This window comes from Sipha flava, unplaced genomic scaffold (genome assembly GCF_003268045.1).
Source record: "Sipha flava isolate LNK unplaced genomic scaffold, YSA_version1 118_pilon_pilon, whole genome shotgun sequence".
In the NCBI taxonomy this organism is placed as follows: domain Eukaryota; kingdom Metazoa; phylum Arthropoda; class Insecta; order Hemiptera; family Aphididae; genus Sipha; species Sipha flava.
Window position 1 is genome coordinate 35,013 of NW_020271743.1, and position 18,229 is coordinate 53,241.

Below are 18,229 nucleotides of genomic sequence, written 5' to 3' on the forward strand. Positions count from 1 at the left end.
TTTTTTTCTGGTTGACTAGGAATTATAAAACACATTTTAGAACAAAAAAACAGCAAAACACAACAATTCATAATTTCCCTCAGTATTAAAATGGTTTTAAACATACAAAATCGATTTTTTTTTTTTTTTTTTGAGAAATCAATCCTGAGAAATTATTGATAATTTCAAAATTGACTAAATAAAATCTAATCAAACAAACATTTTCTAACCAAATTCACTGAAATTAGTATTTATTTTGGTAGTTTTTATTATTTTGAAAAAGTTGCAGTTAAAATGTTAAAAAATAAAAAAAATTGAAATTGTTCTCACTAAATCAACCTAAAGACAGTAAAAAAATATTGATTTAGTTGAATCTTTTAACTTAAGCCTCAAAATAAAAAAAAAAGGATCTTATTAAAAAGAAGTTTATTTTGATACTCTTTAAATGGTTTGAAATGTTTATATTTTTAATTTGCTTTTAATTTAAAATTGATTTATCAAATTTTTGTCTATTTATTTATATATTATTAGTTGTTTGTTCATTTAGAGATGATTATACTCTAATTTTATATTGCAATCCTAACAAATATGCATGTTTAGTTATACGCTATAGTTATTTGAGAAAAATATAGTATTTTTTTATTTTTTGGTTGACCATTTAAATATTCACAACCTTCAATATAGTTGTTGATAAGTTGAATTAAAATAAGAATGAGAAATAATTAGTGTACATCAGAGGGAAATCATTTTTTCATCTAACAAAATATTTTAAGTATTAATAATATCGATTTTAAATATAACTAAATTAAAATGAAACATTTATTAATACATTTTTGATAGGTATATAAATTAGTACATTACGCTCTTAGTTATTTTCATTATTTTGGTTATTGTAAAATTTGTTTTTTTTTCTATTTTAATTAAATATTTAGTTCTTTTTATAATTTGGGGTACCATCTTTTATTTTTAATTCTGATTATTAATAATAATCTTGTCTTGTTTGTTTTTCTCGATAGTTAATATTCTTACCTTGTTAATAAGTTGAAAAATATGCTTTTACACCGTTTTTATTTTTAGTAATGCATATGACGTTTAGATAATCAAGTGAAGCTAAAGGTTTTAAGGATAATTTGCACTCATTTTCTATTTATTATGTGAACAATGTATATTTAGAAAATAATATTTTTTGTATGTTATGAGGATTGATTAATTATTTTAAATTGCATAGTATTGCTATACTAAATGTTTAATTTATTGATTACATTCACAATTTTAAAGATATTTCTTTTAAATTCAGAACAATTATTTTTATTGTATAGATTTCTATTTATAAAAGTTACTACTTTATTTGAATGTTATTATTCTTGGTTACCGTAAATATACTGTTAAATTTCGAATTGAATATCATTACTTGACATTAAAAGTATAGAAATTAAAAAAAGAAAAACTGGTTATGTTAACTAAAATATCATGACATGGGTGATTTGAAATATTTCGATTTGCATATGTAGGTAAAGTTAAATATGTAACTAAACATTTCTGCAATAAATGTTAACTTAATTACTATTATTAAATACTAATAAATAGCCGTTTTACTAGATAGATATTATACATGGAATGTTTAAATATTTAATGTTGAAATTGTAAAGAGAAACATAAAAAATGCCCTGTATTATATTTGAAAAAGCGTGCAGCTGATCGAACAATACACGAGCAGCTGAAGCTGAAACGCATATCCGTTCGTTATCTTTTGTATAGTTTGTATTGTGTGCGAGGAGACCTTTAAAACGAACATTTTCCATAGGCGTAAATACATCGTAACCTTCGTTAAAAATTATATTGATATCGATATTGGTTTCAACAGAGTTCTAAGTAAAAAAAAAAAATGAAATAAACCCGAAAACTAAAAAACTTAAACTCACACCATACTATAAATATCATGTCAACCTACTTGGTTGCCAAATCAAGTGTTACGCTTATTAAGATTTTTTCGATATTTATGAATGTGGTTTCGTGTTCACAAAAAATTTGCACACCGCAGCGCAGTTTCGACGAAGATGGTTTTCGCCGCTTTAGCCATTATCGATTGCATAATCCAACAGTATTATACGTAATAGCGTAGAACGATTGTTGTTCATCTTGAAACTACCGTACAGGAATTCGGGTGTTACCTAAAATTTGCGTTGGTACACGAGACGCGTAAATTTAAACCAGTTTCACGGACGATGACGGCCCGATGGTCCACACGCCGGTCGACTAAACTCGTGAAAGCGTCGTCCGCCACGTGGTTGGCCGGTGCGGCACGTCAATTTCGTGCCGTTCTAGCCGGGCAGCACTGCGCGTGCCGCGACCGGCTCACTCCCGCCGCCCGTGACCGAAACCGGCATGTTTTCTTCCCCCCGCACCACTTATGCCTCGTGCGCCGTTATCGCCGCCACCGCTTTCTCGTTCCCCACTCGCCGCGCCACCCGTACGTCCGTCTCCTCTCCTCTGGATTCCCGCACCATCCACATATACATGCACGCCGCCGCATTTACTACCACGTTGACGGGAATTGTAGTCTGCTGTATGATATTGCGCCGTTGTATCTCGAACGCCCGTGCCGACGAGTGCATTACTCCTGCAACAGTCGCCTCGTGTGAGTGTCCGCTTTAAGTTTTTAACTTAGAAGTTTTTTATTTTCGTGGCCATCGGCTTATTTTTATTTATTTTTTTTTTCGTTCAAATATATTCGTATTATAGTTCTCGTCGCGTATCGTCTCCGACCGCGTTTGTTATTCTTTTTTTATCTCTGTACGGTTAAATAGTTTTTTTTTTTTTTTACTCAAAGTGTTTAACGTAGCTCAGCGTGTTGCACAGTATAATGGCCCGATACAACGTGGATAAGGTTGGTTACCGTTTTATATACATGGTAATGCGTACAATACCAACTCTGATTGTCTGCCCGTGGGCTGTAGAGTATTCCATCCTCGTGTTTTCTGCCTGCGCCGGTCCGCTGCCACGGTGTGTGCGCGCGCCGTACTCGCAACGTGGTTTTTATTGTCGACGTCACGTGATCGTGAAATATTTCGGTCGTCCGATCCCCCTTCGCACGCTTCGATTTTCATACCGCCACATGGACCATTACGTTTTTCTCTTACACGTTTCGTACATCGAATAAATCGTTTTATTTCATTGATAATTTACTATTTTTTACATTAGAAATTGATAACACGTTGATTACACGCACAGCCACCACCGGTGCGCAGCGGCATCGCGGCGAACACACGTGTCATGTTAACTATTTTCACCGTTAACGTGCCGTCGTGTCACGAGTGAATGTGAATGCCAATTTTTTTGCTTTGCGAATTCACCTCATCGTCATTTTTTCTGACTTTCTTTTCCTTGGAGGTTAGGTGACATTTTCGGGAGTAATATATGGCATGCGGTGTGTATTTTTTTGGGGGTAAATCCCTTTACCCAAATCGCTCCTCTGAAATAAGCGCTGGTTCTGTTTGCGTACTTCCAAATCTGCAATTTCCAATCTATGATTATCGTTAAGAGCTTACGATTTGATGCGATTTTACTACAATGTGCAAACTTCAAAATTGCTTAACGGTTTAACGTGCTTTAAATGCTTAACGGTCGTTTTATATGGGTCTGAAAATTTCGTGTCCTTCGTTGTATCTAATTTTAGTCTACAAATTTGTTGTTTGACTGGTAAATTGAGATTGGTCGTATTGTTAATAAGTTATAATATTATCGCACTTGATAAAAACCTAACAATTTCATTGTCGCACTGCGTGTATGTGTGTTACACTTACCTTTAGGCCACGTCGTACCTATGTGTAAAAGTTGGAACGATAAAATGTGGTACAACCATCTATTACACATAAATACTTTATATATATAATATCAATGGTGTACAGCGTCATATGCCCTCAGGTGAAAATTGCGAAATTGTTATTATATTTATACTCTTAACATGCGGGCAATACGAAACTTGTTTATTTTTCCCTAATTATCGACATTTTCTTTCTCTTAAAGTTAATTTTCTCCAGTAATTCGCCTCTGAACAACTTTAAAAGAGTAAGCCGATTGTATATTTATATGCGTTTAATTTGTGTTTAGCTAACAAGTATTTCATACAAGTGTATGTGTATTTTCTTAAAAACTAGTAAATAAGTATAGTATATAATTTAATCGTTATATAATTCTAGAATATTAGGATTTCGATGTTCGTACTAAACACACCACGACCATATATTTCAAATCTGTCATATATTGCTATAATTACCTTTCTATTTTATCATATTAATATTATTAATGCACACTGTTTATAACTTCAGGAAAGTAGCCCTTTGGTCTGTTTAATGTTTTTTCTAATTCGTGAATTACTAATATATTTATCACTTATTCATAATGTAGAATTTATTCGTTATGTATTTGGATTTCGTTTTTTTAATCAGGTTCTTCATGAAGTGTATTGTAAACTTATCTAATTTTTTTTTTTTTAATTAATATTTATTACGATTTTTTCAAATATTAATAAATCGATAACAGTTCGTCCCTAACTGTTATTTAAAACTATTAACTTTGAATATCAATTTAATCCGATTTTTACTATAATACTATACATAAGATTCAAAACCGAAATAATAATTATTTGTTATAAAAAACAAAAATAGTGATAATATTAGTTCTTTTTTTTTAATTATTTTTTAATAGAATACTAACTTTTAATAGTTTTAAAAGTAATTTTATGTTTGTACTTAATTGTATTGTGTGTACCCACCACGCATATTATATTCTACCTGATAGTGCACATTTACATTTAAAAAAAACCTATTAGTATTATTATCAATATTTATTTCTGAATTATGCGTCATTTAAACTGGATGCCTAATAAATAATTAACTAGTGGATTTGAATTTTGAATCGCCGGCTTATTATTATGGAGATCCTATTAAGTATTCTATGGTATTAAACTTATAATATATAAATGTATCAATGTTTACCCAAAAACTATACATTCATAATGGTTATAAAAAATGTTCATACTGAAATAGATGAATAAAATTATCTTCATTTATCCTTGTTTTATGTTAAAATCCGTAAGGGATCAATAATCGAATGCAATAATTGTATGTCTGTCTCATCTAATCCTTCAACATGGAAATTATGACTTTCAATTTCCAAAATACTATTTGATTTAGCGCTACGATAAAAATGTTGAATTATTTTAATTATATTAATTTTGATTTTTCATCGAAATTATTTTCATTGATCAAGGTGAAAATAAAAACAAAATTATTAGTTAAAATTAATGATGTGAGTATTCGTTTGGAAGTAGACGAATTGATATTCAAATTTGTCATTAAAATTTTCAACGCACCGTTGTCATTTATTTGTTGATATATAGATTGGGTTTTAAACATCACAAAAATTTAATTACTTAGTTCTATTTTTAATAATTTATATCTTATATCATTATAAGGAAATAAATATAAATTATCAAAAGTAGACGATAATAATCAATTTTTAATGCAGGTGTCTTATTTAACATTTGATGGCTTCATTCCTATGGTTTCCCATTAGTTATATGCATTTTTTAGTTTTAGCTCGTATTTCTTCATTCATTGAAAAGTTTTGAATTAATCGTACTTGGTTTAAAATACTTTTATTTTATGATTCATTGAGTTATTATTGCGATTTTTCCAATAATATTTCATTTTCACAATTCCTAGGAACGAAGTGAAGTTTTAACTCACTAAGTATTAACTTAAGTAGGAAGTATAATAGTATTTTTTAATGACTGATTTTTGATCATGTATTTAAACCCGGTACATATTTGAGATAGGTTTATTGACTGATAGAACGTAGCAACCAGCCAAACCTGTTTTTCGTACGGTTCAATACGTCATATGTTCATGGAAAAACAGGTATGTGGTTTGATTTCTTCTCAGACACAGCCTCCGGTAAATCTGCTCTCCGTGCACTTTCAGACAACGCCTAAACTACATTTGACATATATAGTGCAAAATTAATAATTAAAATCAAGAGAAATGAAATGGTATTTATAATTCTTGTTAAGTTAAATTGAACAAGTAGATGTTATTTTAGTTACTATGGGTATCCATTCGTAATAACTAGGGCCCGGATTTAAATGTACTTAAAACTATTCAAATATGCTCTAAAAAATGGCCAAAAATGTCCTTAAAAATATGCATTTTACCACAAAAATGACTAAAAATTACATATATTTTTTTTATTTTGGACATTATATAATACACTATTTAATATATTGAAATCACAAACACGTAATACGAACAACGTTTGCAATGTAACATGAACTTACTGATTATTGTTTTTGGACCGAATACTGGTGACGTTCCATAGTGTTAATAATAAATTAAAATATGATAAAAACTGAATTGAAAAATAAAGATTGAATGTGTATGGAAAAACCCGATAAACCTACTTAAATATCAAGAAAATAATTTATCTTTTGATTTTATTTTAAATCGGCTAAATTTGTTTAGTATATCGAACAAATATGCATTAAAAACCAACAAAATGACCCAATAATACTAAAAATGCTGAAAATGAAAAAACGTCAAAATACGCAAAAAAAAAAAATGCAAAATAAAAGTTGTAGCTTTGAAACCCTGGTTACATGAAACGAATTATATTCTTAGAAAGCATTGTGTATGATCAACCAAAAAAAATATGCACTTTTCATTAAAATCATAACCCTACTAACTATAATTTACCTATAAATTAAAAAAAAATGTGGTTACATATTTAATATTATGAGTTGCTGATTTCACGAAGTTTAATAAGTTTCATAAATCATTATAGTTTTAAACGTTATTAATGGAACTTAGATTAATTTTTGTTATACATTTAATAGTAACCCAGTATAAATGAATATGTCTTACTGTTTTATTTTCCTTGAGGAAATTTTAAATTTAGAAGACTTAATATTTAATTAAAGTTTGATCGTATGAACACGATGTAGATTGTAAGTGAAATGAAAAGAATGTATTGGTTTTTCCACGATAAGAATTTTTTTTCTGTATTTCTACACTAGTGGTCTCTAACTCAAATAACCAATGGGCTTTATATATTTACGTTAAAGGTTCGCGAGCACAACACCTTTTTTCTTTCATATTTTAGTATTTATTATTATTTTATTATTCTGTTTTATTTTAGTATATTTTAATATTAAATCTAAAATAATATAAGACATTATGTATTTTTTTTTATTGATTATAATTATGACAAAAATGGACATAGTACTGTCTAATATAGTAATTGGACTATTATATATTGTATAATTTTACATAAAGGCAAATCCATGCTTCTTCCTTTGCTTATAATTGTTTTTTGAAACCAATAGTACATTGATTTCAAATGTATAGTAACGATTCACCTGTTTCAAACATCCATTTATATATACACATCTGATTCTTAATTCTAGCTTTTTTGTATTTTTATCTATTATTATTTTGAAAATCAATTTAGAATTTCAAGGCTAATGGTATTTTAATTTAAAATTTTAATACAAATTTATTTTAACAGAGTCTTTAGTTTTATTTGTGTATTACTTATAAATTTACGAGCACATTGTATTGAGTTAAAATTAAAATTTAAAATATATCATGTACATTGATTTAAATTCTATGGATTGCAATTTTACCATGTCACCTGTACTTAATTTCAATCAAATACATGTCCTTTAACCATCTGTGTCAGCAGTTACTGCATTTATTGGTTTAATGTTAGTTGTAAGTTACCATTTAAAAACAAATAAAGATGAAAAGTTTTCGTATTTGTCAGTATTTAAATAAATCTAACATATTTATATTACTTATCATACAAAATTAATCATCAACATTTAGAAATTATTTTTTCTCAAATAACATTTTTGCTGTATTTTTAAAATATTTCTTTCTTTCATTTATCATTATTTTATTTTAACTTGTCGTTGGTTGGAATGATTAACTCAGATGATCACTAGAATCACCTGAAAATAAATTCTTTGTTTCAACATAACTGTTCAACAGTCATCAAGCCTGATCAATTTTTTTTAAGAAAAAAAAAATAAGAATATTTTATTATATTGTTTGCTATATCATTATTTAAAATGTTAGTATTCTTAAGGTATGCTTTCCCAGGCGTGACATGTCGCGAATAGTCGTGACTCAATTCTTATAAAGTGGTTTCAAGACGCGATATTTCGCAGCGGCACAACTTTTTCTGTTAGCTTTCGAGGTTAAATTACGTTTTTAGTTAATTCACACAACTTATCCTACTGCGCACGTATTATGCATTTAATTTCAATGAATACTTATATTTAAAGTAATAATAACAATCAAAATATGGTGCTTATAACTACCATTTTTTTTTTTTTTGGATGCTACAGAATCAGTAGATGGTTTTATTCCTGGAGTAAGAATATCGTATATTTTTCCACCTTTTTTTAGTCACATCCACTACAAATTACTGTTTTGTTATTTCATATTATATTTTTTTAACATAATAATGCACAATACTTTTTCTACTTTTAGAGATATGACTCTCTAAATATTATCGTTTAGTATAATGTTTTTTATAATTTGGTATAATATAAACTCCAATATTATAGAGAAACCGAATAACTCTGGACCTCTCGTGTCAGAATTTCAACATCTGCTGCCGAAAAAATCAAAGTTGATGCCATTACATCAAAAAATTAGCGACGTTCGTCATGATGTTTATGTGTCGCGGTGACTTGTCGCGCAGTAGTGTTGTTGGTCCCAGCGACTCAAAATTCGGTTACTGCGATCTTCGCGTCTTGCAAGACAGAGTATACCATTTTCGTGTAAACAGATATTGGCGACTTGTCGCAGCTGTCGTCGCGACATATCGCGCCTGGGAAACTTTGCCTTTACTATTGTAATTATTAAGTTATGAGAAATGAACAAAACACTTATGTTCAACTACTCATGATAACTTAGTAGTAATAGATAATTATGTTAAATGTAAATTATTATTTTTAAGGTTTTACCCTCGTATCAAAGTGGATATCATACGATATGTTCAAGGTGAGGACTGTATCGCTGGGGAGAATTTTAACGTTTTCGACAGCCGTCTTATACCTCGGTTATCTTTGGTACAAGCGCAAGAGAACTTTGTCACATCGCCAGAGTGACAAGAAGAGATCAAGTTCTGTAACTTCAGAACTGATTAAAATTGATGATCAAGAATTGTTTCAGGCATTAGAAGTATCTTGCCCAACAGAGGAGTTTCAAATTATTGAAAAAGAACCTATTGAGAATTTAGCTATTCGTGAAGAGAGTATGGAGCCAACCATTAGTGAAATAGCAAGTAAAGAAGTAGAATCATTTATAGATAGTCCAAGTGTAAATGAAATGGATACAAAATATATAAAAATATCAAATGAACAGCTTGAATCTAAAATCATTAGTAAAATAGTAGATTCATTAACTGAAGACTTAAATAATTTAAAATTAAGTGATAAAGTTAATTCAGAAAATAAATTAAATATTGAAAAATTAAATGTCATTAACCTGGAAGAAGAAGCAACTATATTAAAAGAAAATTTGAGTGAAGAAAAGTGTTCTGATAATAAAGCTTGCTGGACTGAAATGGTTGATAATGGAGATAACTGTGAATGTCCTAAAGCAATTAATATTAAAAAAGTGAAAAAAGATGAAGAACCAATGTTATTTGAGGGAATTAAATTCAAAGGTAAAAAGAAAAAAAGCCGAAAGAAGAATCAGCCAAAAGATATTATTAAACTTCCTACTGAATCGCACATTAAAAATACAGCAAATAATATAGTAAAATTGACCAAGAAGAAAAATCAAGTAATAGAAGAAGATTGTGACTCAGCACTTAGTGTAGATCATAGTATTGATACTAATGATGCACCAAATACAATTTATTCAGATATTAGAAGTGAAGTGAGTCTTTAAATTTATTTATTTCAATTATATTTTGTTCTTATGTATATTTGTTTTGAAAAATAATTAGGGTTCTCAAGATAGTGGCAAAGGAGGTAGTTCATTTTCTGGAGATATACGCACAGTATCAGATTCTGACGAGCAAACAAATTATGACTTTCTAGTTCCAATTGACTTAGTGGGACCAATTATTGGTAAAAAAGGAGCATTTGTTAAATATATTAAAGAGAAAAGCAATGTTAGACTTTTTGTTGAAAACAAAACTGAAAATCCAGAGGATAAATATAAAATGTGTACATTAGTTGGTTAGTATTAAAAATTGTATTAAATACTTGTATTATTATTATTTATTGTAATGTTTTAATTGTAGGATCTGAAAGAAATATTAATAAAGCGCTCAAGTTAATTAGAGTTAAGTTCCCTGAAAAAACTTATCCAGAGTTTACATTGGAGTGCATTACTCAATTGATGGATAGTTCACCTGTTATTTCTCAACTTTTTAAGGTAAATTTAATAAATAATAAAATATTTCTTGTTGTTCTAAAATTGTAATTCATATTTTAATTGTCCTTAGTCGGAATTAATTGAAGGTGTAAATAATCATGTTATTATCACTGATGTAGTGGCAACCCATCATTTCTTTGTTCATAATGTATCAAGTCCAGATTATGCATTACTTTCGTCCTTGAACTTAGCTATGAATGAAACATATAGCAATAGTAAAGAAAATATACCAGAAGTTGATTTACGCACAGTTACTCACGGTAATTTAAAATTTGCTACATATTGAAAGTATTAAATATTTTAATATCTGAATTTTGTTGCAGGTTCTGTAGTGGCTACTTACAGCGAAGATAACTGGTATCGTGCACAAGTGATTGATGTAGATGAAAATAAATATGAATCTGCTAATGTATTCTTTTTAGATTACGGTGGTTGTAAAAAAATTGAACAATGTGATATGAGGCCAATGCATGACTCTTTAATATTTTTAAGTTTTCAAGCAATCGAATGTAGTTTAGCTAATATTGCTCCAAGTGGGTTGACCTTTTTGTTAATTTGTATTAAAATTAATTGTTAAATATTTTTTAATTAGTTGATGGAGAGTGGTGTGAAGAATCCTTCAAAATGTTTGAAACTCTAACTTCTGGCAAAATGTTGTTTGCCCAAGTCGTTTACAAGTCTGATGGTGTACAATTTGTTAATTTGCTAGCATTTGATGGATTAATGGTAAATACTTTTTTTTTTTTTTTTTTTTTAGTATTCTGTTATTTCATACTAATTGTAATATTTTTTCAGACCTTGTCTGTCAACGATGAACTTATCAAGTACGGATTTGCTGTTTACGCACCCCCTAGTGGTATTTACCGTAGTGAAACAACAGAAATTTAAAATAACTAATACCTGCACTTGCTAAGGTTATATTCTCATTTGTTTTAAAAGTTGTCTTTGTATTTTCCTGACTGTTATTGCGTTAATTGGTATTTTTTTTCATTCATGATTAAAAAATGTATTTTTGATTTGAAACCTGTTGGGTACCTAACACTTTTAAGTGCACTCATTTTTCTACACAAATTGGTATTTTTTTTTTATTATTTTATGAAAAGATTAAATCTTAATTTGATTTATTATCTATTTTAAAACCATTAATGCTTTTCTATTTTAATAATAACTGATTAACAATTTAATACCAAGTACAAATACCAAATTTTTTGATTAATTCCAATAGTTTTAAAACATTTGATATGGTTAAAACTGATACATTTTTATTAAGATATTGCAATTTTTAATACTTCAGTCTATATTTGTATAACATATTTATTATAATTTACGACAAATTGCACCAACATTTTACGAAATAAACAGTTAATATTATATTTTTTTTTTTATATCAATAAAATGTGTGTATAATTTGCTTTCGATATATATATATTTTGAATAGACAAAAAAAATGTTAATTTTTTTTTACCTTTGTCAGCTGTATTTCAATAGAAATAAGATTTTTAAAAATGGTTTACTTCCTTTAAATAGATATTTTATATATTTTATGTAAAATTAAAAAATTATTTTAATCAGCGTAATCATCATAGGATTAAGTAGCCCACATTGACGTTTATTAGAAGTATTATCAATTAGTATATAGGAAACTAAAATAATGTTTCAAGTAAAAAGTGAGAATTTATTAAAAATCATGTAATTGTTTAATTTTAATTATATGTACAAGTTCATTTTATATTTTGAACGATTATCAAATTATATTATCTTTATATACAAGTAATTCTTTATTGATATGGATAAGTTAAGATTTTATTTTAAGGGAAGCAATTTTTGTTATCGAGTGTTTTCTTTTATAAAAACAAATTAATCAGTTATACAACTTGGTTTTTTTTTTTTTTTAATTTGTTACCATCATATAATCCTTGAATAACATTTAGTTTATTTTAGATTAAATGATCAATGTGTAATGTAAAATAAATATCCCAATCCAAATATAATTGGCATTAACAAATTAATGGGGTCTTAGATTTTTTGAGGCACAAGGAATTAATGATTTTTAGTAATGCATGTATCTTTTTTTTATTTTGCTTGAACAGCAATTCTCAAACTTTTATATTCATGGAATATTTAGGAAATATTATATTTTGTGGAACTTGTTTCTTTAGCTTGACCTCAATCTCCCCTTAGTAATTTCCTCTCCTCTTATCCGTAGGTTCCACAAAGACACTGAGAATCACTGTTCTTTTAGAGTCTTTAAGGTTATACCTTTTTTATTGGTTATTGATCAATTAAAATCTAGATTAACCATTACTTATGGGAGGCAATTTTATGAATTTTTAAAGAACTTGAATAAATTACATATTTTTTACTAAAATATTGTTTTGCTGCAAACAAATTTGAAATTTGCAAAGACTATTTTAGTAATATATTTATACTCAATTATATATGCATGATTTTAAGAAAATGTATCAATTTGTTTTTATAATTCTAATTTCATTATAAATAATTTGATTCTTTATAATCTGAATATTATATAAAATAAAAACTTAAAACTCTTTTTTTACATATATTAATGCACTGTTAATTTGTTGGCTGCATGTAAACTCCTCTAAACTTAAAATTTAAACTACCCAATAAGAACTTCTCTTTACCATCATTTTATGTTTAACAAAATATTTTTGTAAACCTTGTCTTCATTGTAAATGATGAGTAAATTTATTTTTGTAGAACATACTAATAAATTATGCCACTATAAAATATGAAATATTATTTTAAAACCCTACAATTTGAAAAGGTGGACTATATCATAAACGTTCATAATAAATTTAGGTACGCAAAGGTATGCAGAAATATGACATAAATTATTAAATCGGCTAATAGAAAATTATAAACAACAAATAGTTACCAAGTTCCATTATATAAAATTATTTTACATTATTACTCTTTCAAACATTCATATCACAAAATTAACAAATTTTGAATAAATAACCTAGTTGAACTAGCTTTCATCTGCTTGGCAGACAATTATCCAATGTAAAAAATTACAGTACAGACCGAAATTTTTTAACTTATGTATAATAGCGACCTGCCCCGGTTCCGCACGGGCATTATCTGGATCTGCAATAAAATAAATTTGCAAAAATTTGTATTCATCGGATCGAAGTGGTAGCAAGCTCCTAGCTAAGTGATACACTTGCCCTCGAATTTTAAATGTAGACATAAAATCATGCTGAACGACTATGTATTACATAGGCAGTGGTGTATTGGTAAATATATCGATGGGTATACGCATTAATAAAATATGCAAATTAATCCTAAGAAAATGTTCTCGTTTCGCTCGAAAATTTTTTTCTCGCTAAATTCGAATAAATTTAATTAACCTTTTACATGTTTATAACTTCTAATAAGACTATATAATAGAACGCCACAAGATAAACATTTGCCGCTCGTTATAAATTGCTTGGTGCAGATTTATAAACCATGAGCTGTAAGTCCATACTCCATATTAAATTTAAAAACATTTATTTTTCAAAATATTTACTAAATTGAACTTAAAATACATTGAACTCTAATCTTCAAAATATAGATATTTCATTCAAATTTTATAGTTCATAACAATTTTTTCCAATGAACTATTAAATAAGTTTTATTTGGTTTACGAGTTATTTTATGAGCGTATATCCGTAAAATAATATTTTATGTTAGATAAACGCCATAAATCGAAAATCTGAGACGGGTATACGGCGTATACCTACTTATACGTACTAATATATCCCTGTACATAGGGACAGACAGCAGGAAGCAACTTTGTTTTATACTATTTATAGGTTTATGTTTTACTTTCTCAAAGTTTCTATGTGTAGATTGTATCAATGAAATCTGTTTTCAATGACATATATTAAATCAAGTCTGACAGGGACAAATGCATGAATATACTAAATCAGTCTGACTGGAGCAAACGTAGAAAAAAAGAAATTTGTAGTTTGTAGCATTTATTTCATCGATGAACTTTTGATAAAATCAGAAATTTGTGAATTTTTTAGCAATGTAAAATTATTCAACGGGGTAACATAACGTTTAATAATATTTTAATTTTCATCTTGAATTTTAAGTGAATCTACCATTTTTATTTTCATTAGCAAAGGAATATTTGAATTAAAAAATAAAAATGCCGCTGCTTCGAGATTTAAATACCACAAATGATTACAAAATTTTTTCAATGCAATATTTGATATTTGTTTATTAATATTTTCATAATTAATCAGACTCTGAATGAATAAAATATCTTGGCATGGGGCTTCAATTGCAACATGTGAACGAAACCATTTTTCAATGTAAACGTTATAATAAAAATACGACACGCGTTTTCTTGTGTTTTGGTCATATGAAATTGTTTTCTAAAAATATATATTTTCAAGCAATATATTGCATTAGACATCCATCAAGTGTGATGAAATGCTCCAGGAACTCGAAATGATATACTGCGATGTGGAATTCCACCAAGAAAAATTATAGACAGTTCTAACAGCTCTCTGTAATCCTCTCTAAACTGTTTTTCTTTAGAATGAGTTAAGGCAAAATCAAGTACACGTTGTTCGACATTATGGCATAATATTAGGCTAACATCATCATATTTTATTCCTGGATTAAATTTTACAGTATCTATTTTACTTCAGTTGTCTTGAAATTTTTTTGAAAGTTGTATGTGTTGGGTCCAGAGGTGGAACCAAATTTCTCTTCAAAAACACTTCTTAAAATTAGATCATAAATATGATGTCGACAAAGCAAGTACAACAAATCTTTTTCAAGACGTTCTTCTAATAATACGCAAGCGCCTTTTAATCTACCAGTGTTTGAAGCTGTAGTGTCATAGCAAACAGCTATAACTGAATTATTAAGATAATAGGTAATAATAATAATAATAGCAACAGAAGAACAAAATATTTGTTACATGCATTTTTTAATAAATTGCAATAATTATTGTGGTATGAGGAATTTACAAAAATCCATCCTCTTGAGTGAAATTTCAACCCTCTTGAGGCACATCTTAAAGTTGAGGTAATTAATTCAAATTTTCAACTTAAAATTATTTTATACAATTAAACAAAATTCTAAGGTGACACATTCAAAATTTGTAAAAAATAATTTTATATATAAATAAGGACCACCCTAATATATATAATATATATTTATATTATTTGCAAGTTTCATAGGAAGCTTTGAAATAACTATCACATTTGTAGGTCATTTTTTTTATAAAATGTTTTCTGATATTTTCCTGGAGGGAGAATATATAAATACATTTTTGGAAATTTATCTTTTAAGGCAAAACCCGTGTTGGTTAGGGCAAAGATAACTAAACAGTAGTTGGCATAATTTTTAGTAATAATTAATGATGGGCAACGATATCGATATCGTGACACATTTTCGACACCAATATCGTTCTATAGTTGTACGATATATTGCAATATCAAATTTAATAATTTTTCTAGAAATATATTTTATTTTTAGATTCTAAACTTCAATAAATTGTATTGTGTGTGCTGTGTAATAAACCATTAACTAATAACTAATAAGTAATAATATAAGTGATAAAGTTTGTACACGTGTTCTCGGGAAATGTGAATTATTATATTATTTATATTTAATTTTACGTCATTATTATTACATTTGATATAGTTTATAATGTTATCTGTATCGATAAGCATTATGTACTAGATAAAAGTTTACGATTTTGGTGTACCAATAATAAATATCAGATACTAAATTTTAATATATTATTTTACTAAATTTATAAAAATTTAATTTGATACTATATCGATATCGAACAAATCCCGATATCACGATACAATATCGAGAAAATCGGAACGATAACGATACACAATATTATATCGTTGCCCAACACTAATAATAATACTCAAAGGCTTGAGGATAATAGATTATTTAAAAATGTTTCTATAGTTGAAAACGTTACTTTTATCATCACTTTCGTAAATAGTAAGAAATTTCCAATAGGTTGGAAAGGACCCAATAGATAACGACAAATTAAATAGATCATATAATGGTAATTAAGTTTTTGTGTACTTTTAATACATTTTTTTTTTTTTATTAAACAAATGCCTCGGCGACTAGGGCCATTGGCTACATTTAATTACATATTATTTACATTTAATATATTTTATCAGTACGTATTTGACCTCTTATAGAATTGATTAAATAATTTAATCAATGTTTATAACATATGTGTTCCATTATCGCTAGTACGTTTTTATAGCTTTCCGATAGCATTTCAGTCATTACGGCGCCCAACAGGTAAGATGAAATTACATAATAATCCTATTGAACCATAACGATTTGAACAATTAAAGATGGTAGTAGATTAATGTTTATTATAATACACTACCATACAGTGGTAAAATATCCTGGTATATCCTGGTAAAACAGAAATGACAAAAATGAAGATTTTTGTAGTCCATGTATGTCGAGATCGCGAAACGCACACAGATCTACTCGGTGGCGGTGCGTGTCGGACGTCATCGCGGCCGTTCCTGGTCCCCTCGCCCATGATCGATGGGAAACTGGGTGTCGCGTTGAGCCCCACGGTCTGTTGGTTTATCAGAAAAGAAAGACGCGGTTGACGATATGATAACGACTGCAGCGATTTCCGCGTCAACGTTGAAGAAAATAAAAAACAGAGAATAAAAAGGAACCCTCACAAGAACTACATTCCACTAAAAAAATGTCTAGACAAAATCTACCAACCATACCATCAAGCGACTAAAACAGAAGATCGATATCTGTGATATCTCATAATCACAAGAACCATACAATCATATTATTGCCTCAAATTTTCTCGCTTCTGGGTTCAAGCTAGAAAATAAGAAAAAAAAATGTAATTGTACAATTTTGATCATCATTCGCTTGACCTTTAGCTGATTCAGCGGCGTACATATGGAGAGAAAGGGGAGGTTTGGGTTCAAACCCCCCCCCCAGAGCCAAAAAAAAAGAGAAAATAGTGATATTATTGATGACGTGTAATATATTCATAGTTTTATTGTTAGGATTTGAACTTAAAATATACAACTATACAAATATTATAAGAACTAAATAATTATATTGATAGGTGTTTGAAGTTTTGTTGACTATGCTATTTTTATATTCATGTAGCTACTAATTTAATTTAATGTAAAAGTATACTGTAAATTTTTAAAAAAGTCGTATAAAATAATATCTATTTATAGCAGTTATTTATCTGTAACACGAAAAAAAAAAAGTAACGATTATTTTTGCTAACTCCACCTCCTTCTCCCCCGAACAAGATTGAATGTACGCCACTGAGCTGATTGATTTCGAATATTCTTCATTTATTCACGTTGAAATAGTCTCCTATCCAAAATAGTACCAATTTTTGATCCCTTGAGGTGAGATAAGAGCTTTTCTTATTTTTTAAGGTATCAAATGCATTACCAAGAGAAGGGATTATCGCCTTAATTGGACGATGTTTATGTAGTTGATAAGACGTCCTAAGATGTATAACTTTAATTGGCATTTTAGTATCAAGAGATAGAATGTTTTTACTTTATTTGTATTTATCTCTTCTTTACTGTAGATTCCTTTTCTGTTTTTAAAATCTTTAAAATTAATTATGTTAAATCTCTTTAAAATCGTTAGTGGACTCAAATTCCGGAACAAAATAAATATTAAATTAGAAGCCTGTAAATTCGTTTATTTCGGTTATAACAGTTTCCTACGGTCGGATTATTTATGAGATAATATACGAGATACCTTAAATTAATTTAAAC

General features: G+C 28.2%; 1 protein-coding gene across 5 annotated transcripts in view; it reads left to right on the forward strand.

Annotated features, from left to right (window-relative positions):
* The window catches only part of LOC112693810 (KH domain-containing protein akap-1-like), a 25,965-nt gene extending 14,441 nt beyond the window's left edge, over positions 1–11,524 (forward strand). For 2 of the 5 annotated variants that reach the window (XM_025569034.1, XM_025569039.1), the window contains 7 exons: positions 9,004–9,929; positions 10,000–10,234; positions 10,300–10,433; positions 10,504–10,693; positions 10,757–10,966; positions 11,026–11,159; positions 11,229–11,524. In XM_025569034.1, the coding sequence (XP_025424819.1) occupies positions 9,039–9,929; positions 10,000–10,234; positions 10,300–10,433; positions 10,504–10,693; positions 10,757–10,966; positions 11,026–11,159; positions 11,229–11,321 (1,887 nt within the window). In that variant the 5' untranslated portion in view covers positions 9,004–9,038 and the 3' untranslated portion in view covers positions 11,322–11,524. Of the gene's footprint in view, positions 1–2,520; positions 2,867–8,608; positions 8,899–9,003; positions 9,930–9,999; positions 10,235–10,299; positions 10,434–10,503; positions 10,694–10,756; positions 10,967–11,025; positions 11,160–11,228 lie in introns of those variants that run through there. The other 3 variants (XM_025569038.1, XM_025569037.1, XM_025569035.1) reach the window with 3 other exon arrangements.
* The last annotated feature ends 6,705 nt before the right edge of the window (positions 11,525–18,229 follow it).